Source organism: Bufo gargarizans, chromosome 1, assembly GCF_014858855.1.
Source record: "Bufo gargarizans isolate SCDJY-AF-19 chromosome 1, ASM1485885v1, whole genome shotgun sequence".
Taxonomy (NCBI): domain Eukaryota; kingdom Metazoa; phylum Chordata; class Amphibia; order Anura; family Bufonidae; genus Bufo; species Bufo gargarizans.
Genome location: NC_058080.1, coordinates 450,942,480 through 450,963,878, shown reverse-complemented (window position 1 = coordinate 450,963,878; position 21,399 = coordinate 450,942,480). Strand labels below are relative to the sequence as shown.

The 21,399-nt window shown below is 41.5% G+C and overlaps 1 protein-coding gene across 1 annotated transcript in view; it reads left to right on the top strand.

The window, feature by feature from the left end:
• Positions 1-21,399, top strand: part of KDM4C (lysine demethylase 4C) — a 324,567-nt gene that overhangs the window by 75,209 nt on the left and 227,959 nt on the right. The window contains exon 7 of the mRNA XM_044272540.1: positions 19,745-19,848. Within this exon, the coding sequence (XP_044128475.1) occupies positions 19,745-19,848 (104 nt within the window). The remainder of the gene's footprint in view (positions 1-19,744; positions 19,849-21,399) is intronic.

Below are 21,399 nucleotides of genomic sequence, written 5' to 3'. Positions count from 1 at the left end.
TGTCATCTGTTTTTTTTTTTTTGTTTGTTTGTTTTGCGGACCGCAAAACACATACGGTTGTGTGCATGTAGCCTTAGATAAACATAGCTGCTTTCTTACCTAAATAGAACCACCCTGGCTGATAGGTTTTGTTTGGTATTTCAACTAGTCTCCATTTGAGTCAAATGGGGTAGAACTGCAGTGCCGCACAAAGGGGCAGGCACTGTGGAGGTCACTGTTAAGGGAGGAGGGGACTATGGAGGCTACTATTAAAGGGGCAGCGAGGTACTGTGGCAGTCACTGTTAAAGGGGCAGTCGCTGTGGAGGTCTCTCTTAAGGGGACTGGGAATGGTGGAGGTCACAGTTAAGGGGACTGTAACCTATGGTCAGTGTTAAGGGGTGGGTGCTGTAGAGGTCACTGTTAAGGGGGCAGGCCCCGTGGAGGTCACTGTCAAGGGGATGGGTTGCTGTGCAACCACGTCGCTGCTGGGGGGATTTCATAAAAATTTCAGTGCGGCTGTCCGTGACAAAGTTCCGCTGAAAAAAAACTTTATTTGAATGGTCCCTAAAGTGGTTGTCTCATCAGGGCAAATGTGTTTTTAAATTAAAGGGGTTGTCCCACAAAAATATTGTACAGTTTTTCAACCAGCGCCTGTGTCTGAATCCTTTGTAATTGCTGGTAATTTAAAAATTTTGCATAGCCAATGAGTTATTACAAAAAATCTATCTGTATAGCACCACCTAAGCCAGGGATGTCAAACTCGTGGCCCTCCAGCTGTTGCAAAACTACAACTCCCATCATGCCTGGGCATACTACAGCTATCAGGGAATGATGGGAGTTGTAGTTTTGCAACATCTGGAGGGCCATGAGTTTGACATCCATGACCTAAGCTGTCAGCTTGATTTGTCTAGCAGAGCAATGCATGGGGAGATCTCTGGACTCATGTGAGGTACAGGGCTGGTTCTGGCTTTATTAGAAAGAGCTTGTCATTCACTATATGATCATTTTTTACATTAGTCATGAGAGAACCCCTTTAAGGGTAGGCAGGTGATTAGCTGATCATCAGCGTTTGGCTACAGAATGCTTAAGGAACCTACCTTCATTTAAAGTTATATGTCAGCCATTCAAATTAAATGTTCATGAACAGTGTAGGTCCACAAGAAAAAAAAAAAAAGCCACCTTTTACTTTACAGCCTTGTCTTGTCTTATCTGGAACAAATATTTGTATGAGTGTTTGTTCCAGATAATCTGCCTGTGTCAAGGTGCTCAAAGCACTCCTTTATCGGTTGAAATGATGCGGACATCTCAGTCGTAGTTTCTGGGTAGCAGATCGTGCTTTGTGAACATGGATCTGCTATCCAAAAACAATGAATTTCCTTTTTTTAGCTTCCTCACATTTCTATCATCATCTCCCAACCTGGAGTCCCCAATGTGTTATCCTGCTGCTCGCTGTACCCACCCAATACCCCCAAATACTATCCTGAAGGAAGCCCCCCATAGAAATAGTGCTCCTCATAGTCCCACCAATACTAATTCCCTTCTAGAATGTCCTCATTAGTAATACTGCCCCCTACACTGCCTCCAACAGTGATAGTGCTCCCCAAAAGTGCCCCAATTAGTAGAACAGCCCTCCAGTATTATTAATGCCTTTACAAAGCCCACAGTAAAAATAAGGCCCCTTATTGTTCTCCCAGTGGTAATAAAGCTCTCTACAGACCCATCAGTAGTAATAAGGCCCCCCATAGTGATATTGGTAAAAATAATGTGGATCTATAAGTCCCTCCTATAGAGCCCCCAGTAGTAGTAAGAACACCTAATGTCCCCAGTATTTATAATGCCCCCTACTGTTATAATGCTCACCCTGAAGTGCCCCAGTATTTATATCGCCCCCTACTGTAATAATGCTTGCCCTGAAGTGCCCCCAGTATTTATAATGTTCTCTGCAGTGCCCACTGTAGTTATATTCCTCCGTTTACTGTCCTCAGAAATTATAATTCCTCAGTCCCTCCACCATAGAGTCCCATGTAAAAAACATCACACCATCTCTCCTGCCCCCTCCAATATACAGTCCCACGTGAATAACATCACCCCCTCCCCAGTCGCCTTCAACATACAGTCCCATGTAAATAACATCACCCCCTCAATATTCAGTCCCATGTAAATAACATCACTTCCTCCCACAGCCACTTCCAACATGCATTCCCATGTAAATAACATCACCCCCCTCAACTTTCAGTCCCATATAAATAACATCACTCCACCAACTGTCCTATGTAAATAACTTTCCTCCTTTCAGCCCTAACATACAGTCCCAGTTAAATAACCTACAACATTGCTCCCAACATTGCTCTGCCTCTCACACTGAGTAATCTACCCCTTTACTTACTCCTCGTGTACAGACCTCACCACAGCTTCTTCCCAGGAATTCTCTTCACTGCTGAGCCATCCTCTCCTGCACTGGTCACTTGATGGTGACATCATCGCAGGTCCTTTTCAGCTACTGCATTATAAAACACATGGACTGAGATGTCATCATAGGTTCTTCCGCTCTTGCAGGGCATTAGAGTCAATTGTATTGCCGTCCTGAGGACAGCAATACAGTTGTATCTATCTGGCAGGCAGGACATTCGGGGCCTGGGACAAAACAACAGGGGCCCAGGCCCCGAATGCTTTAACCTAGCATCTTTCCTGGCGGCCCCATTGAATCGAATGATTCCACGTATGGAAAAAAACAAAATGGACGTGGAAAAAAAATAAGTTTGTGTGCATGAGTCCTAAGGACCCTTTACATGGGCTGAGAATCTGCCAGATAATCGCTGACGAGCGCTCCTAGGGTAATTCGATCGTTTGTGCAGTCACTTAAATCATTTGCTGGACAATTTTCTGCTGTATTGTCCCATCCAAAGGGAAGTTTACAAACTTTTGTGGCTCCCATCCTGGCGACCTCGTGTCTGCACTAGCAGTGGCGGCCGTAACCCCTGGAAACAAGCCGTGTGTAATGCACTGGAAAATGAATGAAGCTAGCAAAGGAGGCAATATGGACAATCTCAGTAGATTAATTCCTTGTATTAAAGGGGTTATCCGAGACAAAAAATGCCCGGGCCCCTCACACTGAATATACTTACCTGGCTCCCTGCACCGCTCCTAGTCTCCCCACAGCCGCTGCAGCTTCTCCCTGTGCGCGAATGAAAACATCTGGTGTTGGGGGGGGGGGGGGAGCAACCAATGGCAGTACGATGCTAGGGAGGCTCGTCCCTGCCTGCCATTGGCTGCTTCCCCTGACACCAGATGTTTTCATCCGCGCACAGGGAGAAGCAGAATCGGCAGTGCGCGGACCAGGAGCATTGTCAAGAGCCAGGTAAGTAGATTCAGTGTGAGGGGGCCAGGCATATGGGGGAAATTTTTTTGTCTCGTATAACCCCTTTAACTTTGTCCGTCCTGTTGGACCAGAAGTTATGATGTTGCATCCTCCGTTGTTCACATGAATGCTCATCTAATTACTGACCTCAGCAAGCACATGCCAGTCATGTAACCATGACTGATGAGGCCAGTGAATCGGTGAATGGTCACATGAAAGATGAACATGATATAATTTCTTCCAGCTTGACAAGCTCCAGACCCCAGCTCTGTAACAGAGCGACCTGCTTCCCTCTGAATATTAAAAACTGTTGGACAACACTTTTCAAAAGAATAAAAACTCTTATCTAAATAGCAGTTCTATAATACTCACTAGCCAGATGCTTGCAGAAATAATTGCTTTCTGTTAAGTAATTACAGTGATAAAACAATGACCATTTCATTAGTTTTGTTGACTGTGTAAAATGTGATGAGGCGTCACCAGTTGTCCAGGTCAAGCCTATGCTCAGTGTATATACCAGGCAAAGGCTGGAATATTTTCCATTATCTTGTCTGCACATCATAATTATCACACTTGCCTTTTATGCCTGGATGCTTTCATCTGTAGTTTCTTCTGAAATGTTGATTGACTGTAGCACCTACAAATATTTAATCTGCAAGACATTAGGCTCGAGTCTAATAGTCATTGTATTGTTGCCCTTCAACTGTATTGTTCTAGAATGCTTTTTCAAAAAAAGTGTGCTTACGAATTTTTTTTAGAACTTTTATTCTGTTTTTAGATTTTCCTTTTGTATTCAACAGGGTGGTTGAAAAGTATGGAGACCATGGTTTGGGACGCCATCCTGTTTGTGGCAAGTTACTTAGCAGAAGGGGGCAGATCTGTAAGGGGTGGTGCCTAACAAAGCTGCCATTTCGAAAGCTGCCATTTTGGAACCAAATCGATTTTTTTTTGGCAGCCAATACTTTGTGAAAATATCAACTTGATTCCAAGATGGCAGTTTTCAAAATGGCCACCATGTTGGGCACCACCCTTCACAGATTTGCCTCTTTCTCCTTAGCAACATGCACACACACAGGATGCCATTCCCAACTACCGTTTTCCATTTATTCAGGTGTCTGCATACTTTTGGACCACCCTGGAGTGTAGACTAGTATATAGCACTAAAGTATTACTACTTTAAGTATGCACTAAAGTCCAGACAATGCTTCCCCAGGCCTTTTCTAAAAACTCTGCACTATTTAAAATTACAATTTATTTTTATTTTTTATAACCCATTCATTCTCATTGATCCTCTTAATTTAGTTCTTGAAAGTAGAATAGAATACTTGATACATTACCCCTACTGAGCTCCCATAACTATGGATGTTCTGCTGCCTTATTGAAGTCAAAGGGGATTGAAGGATCTCATTAGCTGAAACAATTTCCAGTTTCAAAATTTACATTGCATTTGTGTGTTAATTTATTTTATTTTTTTTATTCTTTGAAAACTCCATGTTCCATCTTTACCCTGATCAAGAAGATAGACAATTTAGGCTACTTTCACATTAGCGTTTTTGGCGGATCCGTCATGGATCTGCAAAAACGCTTCCATTACCATAATACAACCGCATGCATTGTTGCATTTACCCTTGTTTAGCCAAAGGTGGATCAGCCATAATAGCATCGTCCAGGGTGATATTTACGATATCCTTATAGCCCAAGAAAACGTAGGCCAGAATTTATCACTTGTGCATTTTGTTCTTTGTGCCAGATGCCTGTTTTTGTGCTGCTTCAGTTTGACTGTTTCGAAAGATGCACTATGTATGGTAAATTTGTTGCAACATTCGTCAGTGTTAGGTTTATAGGAAAAGTAGAGTAATCATTTTGGCCTTACTTTCCATGGAGTAAAATTGTGAAAATATGTGTGACTTAAAAAATTTGCAATTGATAAATCTGTTAGAAATACTTAAACCACTCCAACAATGGTCACCGATCCAGAAAATCCCAAGAGAGGAAATTGCCTTAATTTGCGCTAAGAAATGCATCATAACCTACTGGATAAATATAATAACTGGTTTTGGCACATTTCGATAAACTTTCCTATAGAAAGATAATATTTCTCATGTTGCTATATTATTAAAGAAGAGTAGTGCTTAAAGAGGGTTGTCAAATCTGAGATGTTGGTGGCATATCGCTAGGATATACCAGCAGTGTCGGATATGGGACCCACACCGATCTCTAGAATGGGGCCTCTGCGTAAACACGGGCACACTGCGCATGCGAGGCCACCCTCCCTTCATTTCTGTTGGAGTTCCAAAAATAGTGCTGACTTGGCTATTTATATAACTTCCATAAAGGTGAATGGAGAGGTGGCAGTGCTTGTTCATTGTGGCCTTGATCAACTATATTTGGAACTAATATAGATTTGAAAAGAGAGCCCGTCGCACACGCGTGGTGTGCTCTCCTTCGCTTTGGGGCCTTCGTTCTACAGATGTGTGGGTCTCAGAAAAGGGGCCCACACCTATATGGTGTCACCCACCATATGCTACTAATGTCTCAGTGGACACAACCCCTTTAAGGAAATTTGTCCTCACTGTTTTCCAGACTTAAAGGGGTTCTGCACTTTGTTTTAACGGATGATTTATCCTCTGGATAGATCATCAGCATCTGATCGGCGGGGGTTCGACACCCGGGACCCCCGCCGATCAGCTGTTTGAGAAGGCAGCGGCGCTCCACCAGCTCCGCAGCCTTCTCACTGTTTACCGCTGGCCCAGTGATGTCACGACTAGTACGAACTAGCGTGGGAGCGGCTAAGCTCCACTCAAGTGAACAGAGCTTAGCCCCGCCGAGGCCATGATACTAGTCGTTATGTCACTGGGCCAGCGGTAAACAGTGAGAAGGCCGCGGCACTGCTGGAGCGCCGCTGCCTTCTCAAACAGCTGATCGGTGGGGGTCCCGGGGGTTGGACCTTTGCCGATCAGATGCTGATCTATCCAGAGGATAGATCATTAGTTAAAACAAAGTGCAGAACCCCTTTAAGATTTTTGGTGTTTTTACATGGCGTCAAAATGTGTGTTCCCATTGTAGGGATCATGTAGGCAGTGGCGTAGCGTGGGTTGCCAGCACCCGGGGCGAGCCATGTATTGCGCACCCCCCCCCCCCTCCCAACCTGTGGACACGCCCCTTTTACAGATAATGTAGCAGTCCTATATAACACCACAGATAACATGGTGGTAACTCTCTAAGTACAGATGATGTAGTAGATGGGTATAAGGCCCCAGAATTCAGAAGACACACAATGTGACCTGAAGTCTGGAGCCAGGATGCGGCAGGGTGGGCCAAATTCTCAATCCACCCCTCAACCCTACCGTGAAACAAATATGTGTTTGGACATTGCATACATCACTACAAAATATACAGGAGAATACAGCACCTTATCCATCCTGTGACAACTCCTGTGATGTAGACTTTCCTCAAGGTCTTCATTCGGAGATAAGACCGCCATGACACCTTTTTCAGCCGCGTCTCATCTATGCAGAGTTTTATTATTAGTTATTATATATAATGGCCCCCTCTGTATAATATATAATGGCCCCTCTGTAATATAAGGATATATAATGGGCCATTATATATCGTAATAACACAGAGGGGGCCATTATATATTATAATACAGGGGGAGTCATTATATATAGTAATATTACAGGGGGAGTCATTATATATAGTAATATTACAGAGGGGTCATTATATATAATAATTATACAGAGGGGCCATTATATATAATAATTATACAGAGGGGCCATTATATATAATAATTATACAGAGGGGCCATTATATATAATAATTATACAGAGGGGCCATTATATATAATAATTATACAGAGGGGCCATTATATATAATAATTATACAGAGGGGCCATTATATATAATAATTATACAGAGGGGCCATTATATATAATAATTATACAGAGGGGCCATTATATATAATAATTATACAGAGGGGCCATTATATATAATAATTATACAGAGGGGCCATTATATATAATAATTATACAGAGGGGCCATTATATATAATAATTATACAGAGGGGCCATTATATATAATAATTATACAGAGGGGCCATTATATATAATAATTATACAGAGGGGCCATTATATATAATAATTATACAGAGGGGCCATTATATATAATAATTATACAGAGGGGCCATTATATATAATAATTATACAGAGGGGCCATTATATACAATAATTATACAGAGGGGCCATTATATACAGACGTGGACAAAATTGTTGGTACCCTTTGGTCAATGAAAGAAAAAGTCACAATGGTCACAGAAATAACTTTAATCTGACAAAAGTAATAATAAATTAAAATTCTATAAATGTTAACCAATGAAAGTCAGACATTGTTTTTCAACCATGCTTCAACAGAATTATGTAAAAAAATAAACTCATGAAACAGGCATGGACAAAAATGATGGTACCCCTAGAAAACACAGAACATAATGTGACCAAAGGGACATGTTAATTCAAGGTGTGTCCACTAATTAGCATCACAGGTGTCTACAACCTTGTAATCAGCCATTGGGCCTATATATATGGCTCCAGGTAATCACTGTGTTGTTTGGTGATATGGTGTGTACCACACTCGACATGGACCAGAGGAAGCAAAGGAAAGAGCTGTCTCAAGAGATCAGAAAGAAAATTATAGACAAGCATGTTAAAGGTAAAGGCTATAAGACCATCTCCAAGCAACTAGATGTTCCTGTGAGTACAGTTGCACATATTATTCATAAGTTTAAGATCCATGGGACTGTAGCCAACCTCCCTGGACGTGGCCGCAGGAGGAAAATTGATGACAAATCTAAGAGACGGATAATCCGAATGGTAACAAAAGAGCCTAGAAAGACTTCTAAAGAGATTCAAGGTGAACTTCATGCTCAAGGAACATCAGTGTCAGATCGCACCATCCGTCGTTGTTTGAGCCAAAGTGGACTACATGGGAGACGACCAAGGAGGACACCATTGTTGAAAACGAATCATAAAAAAGCAAGACTGGAATATGCCAAACTACATGTTGACAAGCCACAAAGCTTCTGGGAGAATGTCCTGTGGACAGATGAGACAAAAATCGAAGTTTTTGCCAAGGCACATCAGCTGTATGTTCACAGACGAAAAAATGAAGCATATCAAGAAAAGAACACTGTCCCTACTGTGAAACATGGAGGAGGCTCTGTTATGTTCTGGGGCTGCTTTGCTGCGTCTGGCACAGGGTGTCTTGAATCTGTGCAGGGTACAATGAAATCTCAAGACTATCAAGGAATTCTAGAGAGAAATGTACTAGCCAGTGTCAGAAAGCTTGGTCTCAGTCGCAGGTCATGGGTCTTGCAACAGGACAATGACCCAAAACACACCGCTAAAAACACCCAAGAATGGCTAAGAGGAAAAAATTGGACTATTCTAAAGTGGCCTTCTATGAGCCCTGACCTCAATCCTATTGAGCATCTTTGGAAGGAGCTGAAACATGCAGTCTGGAAAAGGCACCCTTCAAACCGGACACAACTGGAGCAGTTTGCTCATGAGGAGTGGGCCAAAATACCTGCTGAGAGGTGCAGATGTCTCATTGACAGTTACAGGAAGCGTTTGATTGCAGTGATTGCCTCAAAAGGTTGCGCAACAAAATATTAAGTTAGGGGTACCATCATTTTTGTCCATGCCTGTTTCATGAGTTTATTTTTTTACATAATTCTGTTGAAGCATGGTTGAAAAACAATGTCTGACTTTCATTGGTTAACATTTATAGAATTTTAATTTATTATTACTTTTGTCAGATTAAAGTTATTTCTGTGACCATTGTGACTTTTTCTTTCATTGACCAAAGGGTACCAACAATTTTGTCCACGTCTGTATAATAATTATACAGAGGGGCCATTATATATAATAATTATACAGAGGGGCCATTATATATAATAATTATACAGAGGGGCCATTATATATAATAATTATACAGAGGGGCCATTATATATAATAATTATACAGAGGGGCCATTATATATAATAATTATACAGAGGGGCCATTATATATAATAATTATACAGAGGGGCCATTATATATAATAATTATACAGAGGGGCCATTATATATAATAATTATACAGAGGGGCCATTATATATAATAATTATACAGAGGGGCCATTATATATAATAATTATACAGAGGGGCCATTATATATAATAATTATACAGAGGGGCCATTATATATAATAATTATACAGAGGGGCCATTATATATAATAATTATACAGAGGGGCCATTATATATAATAATTATACAGAGGGGCCATTATATATAATAATTATACAGAGGGGCCATAATATATAATAATTATACAGAGGGGCCATAATATATAATAATTATACAGAGGGGCCATAATAATAATAATTATACAGAGGGGCCATAATAAATAATAATTATACAGAGGGGCTATTAATAATATATAATAATTATACAGAGAGGCTATTAATAATATAATGGCCCCCCTGTATAATTTTTATATATTATGGCCCCCCTGTATAATTTTTATATATTATGGCCCTCCTGTATAATTTTTATATATTATGGCCCCCCTGTATAATTTTTATATATTATGGCCCCCCTGTATAACTATAATATATAATAATTATACAGGGGGGCCATTATATATTAGAATTATACAGAGACAGAGGGCCCATTATTAATAGCCTCTCTGTATAATTATAATATATAATGGCCCCTATGTATAATATATGATGGCCCCCTTGTATAATTATTATTATATATTATGGCCCCACTGTATAACTATAATATATAATGGCCCCCTGTATAATATATCATGGTCCCTCTGTAAAATATATAAACGGTGCCAATTCTTTCTAAATATACTGGCCTCCTCTCCTTTGTATCTCTTTTGCCCACCTCCATAGTGCCCCCAGTACTTACATAAAAAATAATAATAATAATACTCACCTCTCCATCTTTGCTTGAGCGTCCCGGTGCAGGCGGTCAGGAACCCATCACCCTGCCCTACTGCTTTGCGTCATCTCGTGAGACCCGGCGCAGGAGGCCTCGGTGATATAATCGCGATCTACTGGACTCCTGCGCCACTCTTCTGCTTCTTAAAGCTTGAGGCCAGGCGGAACGGAGGAGATGGGAGCCATAGGCTTCATCACCCTCATTTTACTGCCTTCTGCCTGGCGCCCCCTACAATTTGGTGCCCGGGGCAACGGCCCCCCTGGCCCCCCCACACTTTGCCCCTGCATGTAGGCATCTCCTGAGGGAATCAAGTATGTTGTGGCAAGTACAGAAAGTTGCACATCTTGCTAATAAGCTTCTTGTCTCTGCGACCGCACAAATCCTCAGGAATTAGAACTCCCCTGTAGCTAATTGTTATTTTTATTATTATTAGTTACTTTGTAAGTGTGCCAGTTTAAAGGATTTTCCATCCTGTGTATTGTTCGAAAGTTGTTGTAAGCTATAAATTAACTCGGCAAATAATTACTTGCAGGTTTATCCTAGATATTGCACGGTTATTTACTGCTTCTGAAGGTTTTCCTTAGTGCATTTTGGTTCTGCAGATTGGCAAAAGTCTCATGCTGTAGATTCAGTAATTATGGGTATTAAATCAAAGATGACCTGATACTCTACCTTAAGTATTATAAGTGGTAGTTTAGGCCCATGTTATTATCATGTGTTTTGTTTACTGCATTTAAAGAAGCACTTTCACAAAAGTTTTTGTTAAGGGCCCTTTACACGGGACGAGAAGTCCACAGATGATCGCTAAAAATCCTTCATAGGTACTCTTGTTAGCGGCTATCTAGCAGTGTAAATGTGCCGCCGATTACATGATAAATGAGCAAAACACTCATTGATTGGTTAATAGATTGTTTGCCGGCAGCAGATCATGCTGTGTAAACAGCATCCACTGCTGGCAAACAACGAGTCCGTATAGCATTAGCAATTGCTCCTTCCAATACTGTGGTGGAGATCTCTGCATGTAAATACAGAGGTCTCCTCCGCTGACGAGCAGGCGCTTCTTTCCTGACAGTCTACTGTTGTGTGGTCCCAATTACATGATCTAAATGGTAGTGAAGGTAATTTTCCTACTTGAGACTAGATTTGTGAGTTATGCACTTCCTTTTGGTCCACAGCTGTGACCATCGTTGACTCTCAAACTCACAGATTGCGTTATGTCTAGACAGGAAGTCAGTTTCTCTATTCACATCGAGGTTCGAGAATAGAGATTTTGACTTCCTGTCCACACATAAGACACAGTGTCAGCTGGAGAGACGCGTGTCTGCCGCATAACACAGCTGAGGACCAGAAGGGAGCTGAAAACTCACTGCAAGTTACATAACTTTCTAATGGGCTAGACAATAAAAATAAAAATTGTGGTGGTGCTTCTTTAAGCATACATTATTTAAATGCTGAGACAAATATATATTAGCAGGTTAAAAATATGTGGGATATTTAGAAATGTATATCGATAAACAATATCACAATATGCTTTAAATGTTGCTTTTGTGGGTCTGTGTCTGGTTAGGAAATATAATGCCTTGAAATGGCTAAGAACTCAACTAGCTGCTTCTATATTCGTTCCTGTGGCTGTAGGAAATAGAGGGGTAAGTATGTAAATTAGAATGATTTCATTATGCATTGTTCCAAATCAAATCTTTTTGTGCAGAATGGAAAAGAATACCACCTGCTGACAAAATTCAAAAGAAAACTGCTGTTAAAAGAAAGCTCCAGACTCCAAGCAAAATATGCATAGTGATTGCACACTTTGACTCTTGGAGAACAGCCACCACAATGCTGAGGGATAACTTTGGTTGAGAAGCAGAATTTAATATGCTCTTGTATGGATTTTATTGAGTCCTGAATGGGTTTCTTGAGCCAGAAGAATTTAACATCAAGTTGTAAAATCAAAACCTAATGATGAATACATTATGAAGGGCCGCATTTTAATTTTGTGCTTGATTACATTTTTGATTTATTACTACCTGCTGAAAAATACAGCTCTGTCTGTTTTACTGTTTTTTTTTTTTTGGTTTTTTTTTAAACTGGTGCTTATTTTAAAGTTATACTAATCAGTCCCTTACAAAAATACAGGAATTAATAGTTTCTCTTTCAAAATTGTACAAGAATAAGCATGCAACATAGTCTGATAATCGCATTCAAGCAGAGCTAGGTGCCACAGCAAGAACAAAGCTTCAGTACAAAACGGCCGTAGCATACAAACAGAGCAAATAATTGGCTGGTAATGTAAATCTCATGCAATACCCAAGGTCATTTCAGTGTAAAATAAAAGAAAAAAAGAGGGGTAAAGGAGAAGGAAGAGGGAGGCCAAGATTCAAATTGGACGTTGCCCACAGTCGGTTATAATGCGGAGATTTTTGAAATTTGGAGGTGAGCATGCTCATAACAGACCCACAAATTCAATATCTCCTCAAACTTTGCAGTTTTAGGTATGCTTGTGAGTTCTTCATTAGTCAATAAATTGACTTTCTTCACTTTGTGAAATGCAACTGGCTTGCCCCCCCTTCCAGAATGAGCAGGATTCAATCCCTTCAAATGGTAATTTTCATTATTTATTAATCACACTGTCGAGGCATTTTTGCTAAGTAAGAGGATCATATCCAAAACAGACTGTAGTGAGTAACCTGACTATATGTAAAATACTTGTTTAATGGGAGTCTGTCTCTGACTTTTCATTAATAAAACTACTAGCAGTGGGCCCCAGTAGTAAAATCTTTCTATATATACCTGTAACATTTGGGTGTTCATTGATTGCCCATGAAAGGAACTCTCTTGTTCATATGCAAAAACTTCATTCCAGCTGAGCAGGCTTTGCTTTTCAAAGTGCCCACGCCACTGCTCTTCCCCAATGTTTGCTCCTTGCCTAACCTCCCAATGATTCCTCCACTCACGTCACATTGAGGTGTCTCCAAATATCCTGCAGGCAACCTCCACTGGTCCTGTGCACTACATTCCCTCTTGTGGCCTATTGCCTCAGAGATAAGCTTTGTGCAGGCACTTACATGAGATTTGGAGATGCATCACCTTCTTCACTTTGGGGGACAGACGACCTCATAGGTGAAGAAGTCCTGCTGATTACACAAAATGGAAAATGGTGTTTGTAGCAGGACTTAGGGCAAAGACACTTGGTTCAGTGGTGGTGCTCGCAGTGTTGGGTACCGTACCCCCAGTCATCCAAAAGGTAAGAGGCACTGCAGCACTCAGTAATCTTCAATTCATAAACGTGATTTATTGTCATGTGCGTTTGGTGAGTAAATGACGTTTGTGAATTAAAGATTAAGGAGTGCTGCAGTGCCTCTTTTACCTTTTGGAGGTCCTGCTGATGAGATGAATCGATTTGCTCATCTCATTCTATCGAACCTGTCCTCTGCCTATGTTCTAATGGGATTACACTACAGGCAAAGCCCTTCCCTGTCACACTTTAATCTCCCTGAGATTGCCGTTTCAGGGACAATATTTTATATTTAGTTTTTTATTTTGGCAGTGCAATGCAGATTTAAAATATTTCTGGTGGAAGTTTCTCAAAGACCTGGCTCCTTTCTATGCAATTAAAAATATAGTTTCTTTGAGCCTTTTCTTAAACACTTGGCTTTTGTAGTAAAAATGATGTGTAACATCAATCTAAGTGCCTGTTGTAAATAGAAATTCCAGACTGATCAGAAATGTTTACTGCACATCTATATTCCTTTAGCAGTTCTCCAATGCTAAATTAACTTGCCACCAGTCACCACATTTGTTCAGTCCTTGATTGCAAATCCATACGAGGAAAGCAAATTAAATGGACTCTTCTTTCTTCATTGATTTTAATTTAAAATTTAATTCTTTTAATGCAGCATAAATCTTTGGAGTTGAAAAGTTTGGCAGTCTCTTGTAAATCCTCCCTAAAAGTATTTGAAAAGAAAAGAAGTGAGATAGCCTTTAGGATTTCTTGTACAGGTTGTTTGGGCTTCGTGTTCCGTGAAATTCTTTGATTGTTGTTGTTTCATATTTTTGCATACGTTTCAATGAGCTTTTACACTTGGGTTATGATGTTACCATATCTACAGCCACCTTGCATGCCTCAAATATAGTCGTTATTGTGTATAAAAAAAAAAAAAGTTAAGCACTTTAGATGAATGTCAACAAAACCTGCTCATGGTTGACAGTTAGGCCCCTTTCACACGGGCGAGTATTCCGCGCGGATGCGATGCGTGAACTGAATCCCGACCCATTCATTTCTATGGGGCTGTTCACATGAGCGGTGATTTTCATGCATCACTTGTGCATTGCGTGAAAATCGCAGCATGCTCTATATTCTGCGTTTTTCACGTAACACAGGCCCCATAGAAATGAATGGGGTTGCGTGAAAATGCAGAATGCTAAGTAAAATAGCGCTGGAGGGGTTAAACAAAAAATATTTGACTCATCTTAATCCACTTGATTGCGCAGCCCGGCATCTCCTTCTGTCTTCATCTTAGCCTTGTGCAGAAACAGGTCCTGTGGTGACGTCACTCCGGTCATCACATGGTCCATCGCATGATCCATCACCATGGTAAAAGATCATGTGATGGATCATGTGATGACCGGAGTGACGTCACCACAGGTCCTGTTCCTACACAGCTAAGATGAAGACAGAAGGAGATGCCGGCTGCACAATCAAGTGGATTAAGGTGAGTTAAATTTATTTATTTTTTAACCCCTCCAGCACTATTATACTTTGCATTCTGTATTCAGAATGCTATTATTTTCCCTTTTATAACCATGTTATAAGGGAAAATAATACAATCTACAGAACACCGATCCCAAGCCCGAACTTCTGTGAAGAAGTTCGGGTTTGGGTACCAAACATGCGCGATTTTTCTCACGCGAGTGCAAAATGCATTACAATGTTTTCCGCAACGCACCCGCACATTTTCCCCGCAACGCCCGTGTGAAAGGGGCCTTAGTAGCCCATTGTGGCTGGGGCCACAGGGGCATTTTTGTGTATTTTTTGGCAATAAAACTCCATTTGAAAACCTGCATGGGAAAAAAAAGTGTTTTTACAGGTTTTTTTTTTCTTTAGTAGATGAAGCCACAATCACCAGATGGTTGTAGGGATTTTTTCCTGGGGTTACTATACCTTTGCAATAGATGAGGCAGACTGTTGAGGAAGTTCTCCACTGTTCCAGGTTACTTCAATTTGAAAATAAGCTCTTAATACTGTGGCCTTATGAATCGCTTTGGAAACATTTTCAGGCTAAGGCTTCGTTCACATCACCGTTCTGGCTTTCCGTTCTCCTTCTCCGTCTAGGAGCAGGAGGACGGAAAAGGCACATAACTGACCAAACTGAGTCAAACGGAGCCCTTAGGACCCCATAGATTATAAATGGGGTCCGTTATGTTTCCGCTCAGAAGATGATTTTTAAGCGGAGACAAAAGTCATGCATGTTTCCTGAATCTGAAACCCTTATGAATGTGTCTAAAAAAAAACAAAAAAAAAAAAACGATGCAATTCAAATTTTTTTCCCCTGCTAAAAAGCAGTTTACTTCCGGTTGACACTCTGCATATTTGCCAGGTTGCAGCTGCGTCTTAGGTGGTCCCCATTATAGTTAATGGGGCCGGACGAAGATTTACAAACTTTCATCTATGCCGGGTGCAAACAGATACGGCAGGCTGTTCCCTGCCAGAAACAGCGCTTGTGTGAAACTAGGGAATGGACATATTGGGTTAATTTTCTGGTTGTATTTCTCAGATTTAGTTGTGTTTCTGGGGTAAAATCCGCATCTGTTATAGGTGGGTTTGCCATAGATTTTGCTGGCATTCTAATATGCTGCAGATTTTCTGCCAGCAATTAGGTAGTGGCATATGTGATTGTACCCTTAAGCAGGTCTACTCCTCATAACCTCTAAAAGTTAAAGGAAGGAGTAAACTGCTACCCTTTTATTTCTTATGCTACAACTATGTATTTTTATTTTATATTTGTATCCAAAAGGAAAAAAAAATATTGATCGGCACTGCAATAGGATCACACACTTGTGCTTGCTCAGTTCATAATCCTGGTCATAGAATAATCCATATGTGGAGAAATGTCAGAACATAGGCACAATCTGTGTTCTCCCTTTTCATTTGTTCCTTCGAAATAGTTTGGGAAGTTTTACTACCAGAATGCAGGGAAGAGGATCAGCCATGTCAGTGTGCAAAACAGATGAGCTCTTTGTTGCTGGATCATAGGATCGCAATAGCGGAAGAAAACGCTTTGTCCCCATTCATTGTCAATTGGGCCAAAACTGAAATGAACGAAACAGAATGCACCAGAACGCATTCCGTTTGGTTGCGTTCCCATCGCGGACAGAATAACGCTGCAAGCGGTGTGGTGCTGAGCAGGATGGATCCGTCCTGACACAGAATGTAAGTCGATAGGTATGGATCCGTTTTCTCTGCTACTATCTGACACAATAGAAAATGGATCCGTACCCCATTGACTTTCAATGGTGTTCATGACGGATCTGTCATGGCTATAGAAGACCTAATACAAAGTAGCCTTAGTATGATTTTGCTGTTTTATTTAGGTTTTGTTTGTACATGTCAAAATTGCAAAAAGTCTTTGCTACCAGAAGTCCAAACTGTCCAGAAATCCCTGACGGCGAAATGATTGAAGGGGTTTTCCAAGACTCGGATGCTGATAACCTAGAATATCAGTCATCAGTATCAGATTGGCAGCACCCCCACTCATCATACATATTGGGCAGCCAAAATCCGTAGGCTTTGTACACTAGCACCAATCCAAGTGAATGGGAACTGAGCTGCGACACACCAGTGCTGGTGAGTACACCATGGATGGAGCCTTCTGTTCACTTTATAGTTTCTGGCATTGACAGCTGCCTAAAACTCATGATTGTGGGTGTGCTGGTTGTCAGACTTTAACCGATCTGAAGTTGATCACATACTCTAAAAAAAAAAAGGTCATCAGTATCTAAGTCCCGGAAAACCTCTTTGACATGGGTAGCCAGTTCTGGGTTACCCAGCATCAGGATATCTGTGACCATCATTACTGGTGTATTGACATCATCGGCTTGTACAACATAAAGGCTGGGGATTTTCAGTGGGAGCTCTCTGTGTATTTAATGTGATTTTCGATAGAGATGAGCGAATTTCTGCTTATGAAATGCGTTCACTCTTTGTTGGTAAAAGGTGAATTGCATTATGGATTCCGTTACCACGGACCATAATGCAATTGTATGATTGAGGGCATTCCGTTATTCATTCAGTCCTCCCCTGCATAACAGAAACAGGACGGATCCGTTTTGCAGCCCATAGACTTCTATTATGACTGAATGAGTAACGGAATGCCTCTAAGGGCATAGAATTGCGTTATAGTCCGTGGTAACGGAATCCATAACGCAATTCACCTTTTACCAACAAACGAAGTGTGAATGAATTTCAAAATATAAAATTCGCTCATCTCTAATTTTCAGTTTGTAAAATAAAAAAATGTTTAGCGAACAAAGGAAAACTACATGGTAGTGTTTCTGTTCAAAATATAGTGGAAAGAAAAGAATGGCCGTAATTGCAGGCACGACTGCCTTTCTGTTCCATTTCATTCATTTTGATTGATCTGCATATTTATTGCCATTTAACTGTTGCAAATTTCTGAGACCTTTTTCTTTTTTTTTTACATTTTACAGTGCTTTGCCTTTGCATTGCAAATATTTGATATTTATGACTAGTCTTAAGCCTCTCACTATTGTTATGCCCATAAAATTCACTTGTATTAGAAGGTGGAATACATTTCCTGACAATAGAATAAATTGTCACAGTCCTTGGTTAGAGAAGGTCTGCTGATAGAAACAGTATTTCTTTCTTTTTTTAACCTACTTTAAATAGACGTTTATTGAAAGTAATAATGTAGGTATTATATACTGTGCATCTATTTAATTTTCACGTGATGGTGTGATTAATGTGTCATTTTTGTTATAATTTACAACCAGAATCTATTTGTCTTAGGGTACTTTCACACTTGCAGCAGAGGATTCCGGAAGCCAGTTCTGTCGCCGGATCCGACAATACCGACGCAAGATCTTGATCTGTATGACAAATGCATTGAAATGCCGGATCTGTCTCTCCGATGTCATCCGGAAAAACAGATACGGCATTTTTTTTTTTTTTTTTTTTTACATTTTTTTCAGTCTGGATCTGGCATTAATGCATTTCAATGGGAAAAAATGCCGGCAAGTGTTCCAGAATTTTGAAAGGACATAAAACCGTAGCATGCTGCGGTATTATCTCCATCCTGAACAGTCAAAAAGGCTGAACTGAAGACATCCTGATGCATCCTGAACGGATTGCTCTCCATTCAGAATGCATGGGGATGAAACTGATTAGTTCTTTTCCGGTATTGAGCCCCTATGACGGAACTCAATGCCGGAAAGAATAACGCTAGTGTGAAAGTACCCTTGGGTTACATTCACACGACCGTATTTTGTTTCAGTTTCCGTGTCCGTTCCGTTTTTTTGCTGATTAGATTAGTACCCATTTGTTTCAACGGGTCCACAAAAAATTTGGACAGCACACAGTGTGCTGTCCGCATCCGTATGTATGTTCCGTAGCACCGCAAAAAGTATAGCGCATGTCCTATTCGTGTCCGTTTTGTGGACCAGGATAGGCATTGTTACAATGGACCCGCAAAAAGAAAAAATGGATGCAGTAAGGATGCTGTCACACATAGATTTTTCTTGCTCTTTTGAATTTGTATCAATTTTTTTTTGCACCTACTTTTTTTTTTTTTTTGGAATAGTTTGTGATAAAAAATGCCGATTTCAGATATTAGCAGAAGGTCTATGAAGCTGAGAGCGATACCAAGCACAGCCGCTATACAATGTACGGCGCTGTGCTTGGCAAGCATGGAGAAGGCCACGCCGATGCCTTCTCAAACAGCTGATCGGTGGGAAATATGAAACGCAAGTCTTGGTTGGGGTCCGACACCCGGGTCACCCACCGATCAGCTGTTTGAGCAGGCATAGGCATGGCCTTCCCTATGCTTGCCGTACATTGTATAGTGGCCATACTTGGTATCGCTCTCAGCTGCATTCACTACTATGGGATTGAGCTGCGCCTAGGCCATGTGACCAATGAATGTTGGCCTAGGAAAAGCTGTGAGAAGGCTGCGGCATTACTGTGAGCGTCGCTGCCTTCTCAATCAGCCGATCAAGGGGATCCCCACGGATTAGTATTAACATCTCAGAAAACCCCCTTAATCTTCAAATTGATCTTGCGCTTTACAGTATTTTATACAGAATATTTTTTAACATGTTTTTTCATTGAAAGTACCCTGCTGGTATGTTGCATGCAGTATAAAGTAATTTAAATCATATTTCCCTAATGTCTTGTTTGATTTCTCTACATAGGTTTCTTTCCCAGTAGTTGTCAAGGATGTGATGCTTTTCTCCGACACAAAATGACACTTATATCTCCTTCAATACTAAAGAAGTATGGTATTCCTTTTGACAAGGTAAGTAAGCAAACTTCTTTGTTGCAGTGATCTATATACAGGCATTTGTGAAGCTTTTAAAGGGGTTGTCCCACAAAAAATATTCTACACTTCTCAGCACCCGGATCTGAATACTTTTGTAAATGCATGTAATTAAAAATTTTGCATAGCCACTGAGTTATTCAATAAAGTGTATCTGTATAGAGCGACTTGCTATTTATTTATTTATTTTTTGTCCTGCTCACTGAGAAGGCCGCACATGCTCAGTTTCATCCTTCATCTGCCTCCTGAGCTGTGATGGGGAGAGCTGAGACACACCCCCTGAGCTGTGATGGGGAGAGCTGAGACACACCCCCTGAGCTGTGATGGGGAGAGCTGAGACACACCCCCTGAGCTGTGATGGGGAGAGCTGAGACACACCCCCTGAGCTGTGATGGGGAGAGCTGAGACACACCCCCTGAGCTGTGATGGGGAGAGCTGAGACACACCCCCTGAGCTGTGATGGGGAGAGCTGAGACACACCCCCTGAGCTGTGATGGGGAGAGCTGAGACACACCCCCTGAGCTGTGATGGGGAGAGCTGAGACACACCCCCTGAGCTGTGATGGGGAGAGCTGAGACACACCCCCTGAGCTGTGATGGGGAGAGCTGAGACACACCCCCTGAGCTGTGATGGGGAGAGCTGAGACACACCCCCTGAGCTGTGATGGGGAGAGCTGAGACACACCCCCTGAGCTGTGATGGGGAGAGCTGAGACACACCCCCTGAGCTGTGATGGGGAGAGCTGAGACACACCCCCTGAGCTGTGATGGGGAGAGCTGAGACACACCCCCTGAGCTGTGATGGGGAGAGCTGAGACACACCCCCTGAGCTGTGATGGGGAGAGCTGAGACACACCCCCTGAGCTGTGATGGGGAGAGCTGAGACACTTCCCCTTCAGCTGCCAGCTTGAGATAAATCTAGCAGAGCCATGAATGTGGAGATCTCTGGATCCATGTGAGGTACAGGGCTGGTTCTAGCTTTGGTAGAAAGAGAATGTCGTGTACTGTGTAATGTCTGATTCTCATTTTTTACATTAATCATCGAATAACCCCTTTTTTTATAACCTATTTTTAGAGATTGCAATTCATGTAATTGATACAAAACTTGTTAAACCACTTGAGGACCACTCGTTGATTACCCCCACCGATAATCAGAATGGAGGCCCTGTACCCACTGCAGCCCCCTTTAATGAGGGCTGTACATGCTATCTCTGGAACTCCCATAGAAATGAATGGAACAGCCACCCGTATGTGTGACCGGCTGCTTCGTTCTTTTCAGGGGAGCTACATGGGGCTGCAGGGGTTACGGGGCCCCCGTTCTCATGACTGGTGTGGGGTCCCAACAGTAGGAACCCCACCGATCTGATAGTTATCCCCTATCCTGTGTATAGTAGATAACTCAAACTAACCAGAATACCCTTTTAACTCTGCAAGGATGGTCCTGAAAGTCTTTGCAGAGTTAGCACTCCACAGAAATCATGCAGCTGTGAGAGCAGGGAACCCGTTCTCAGTAACAGCTGTGCTTCTCATAG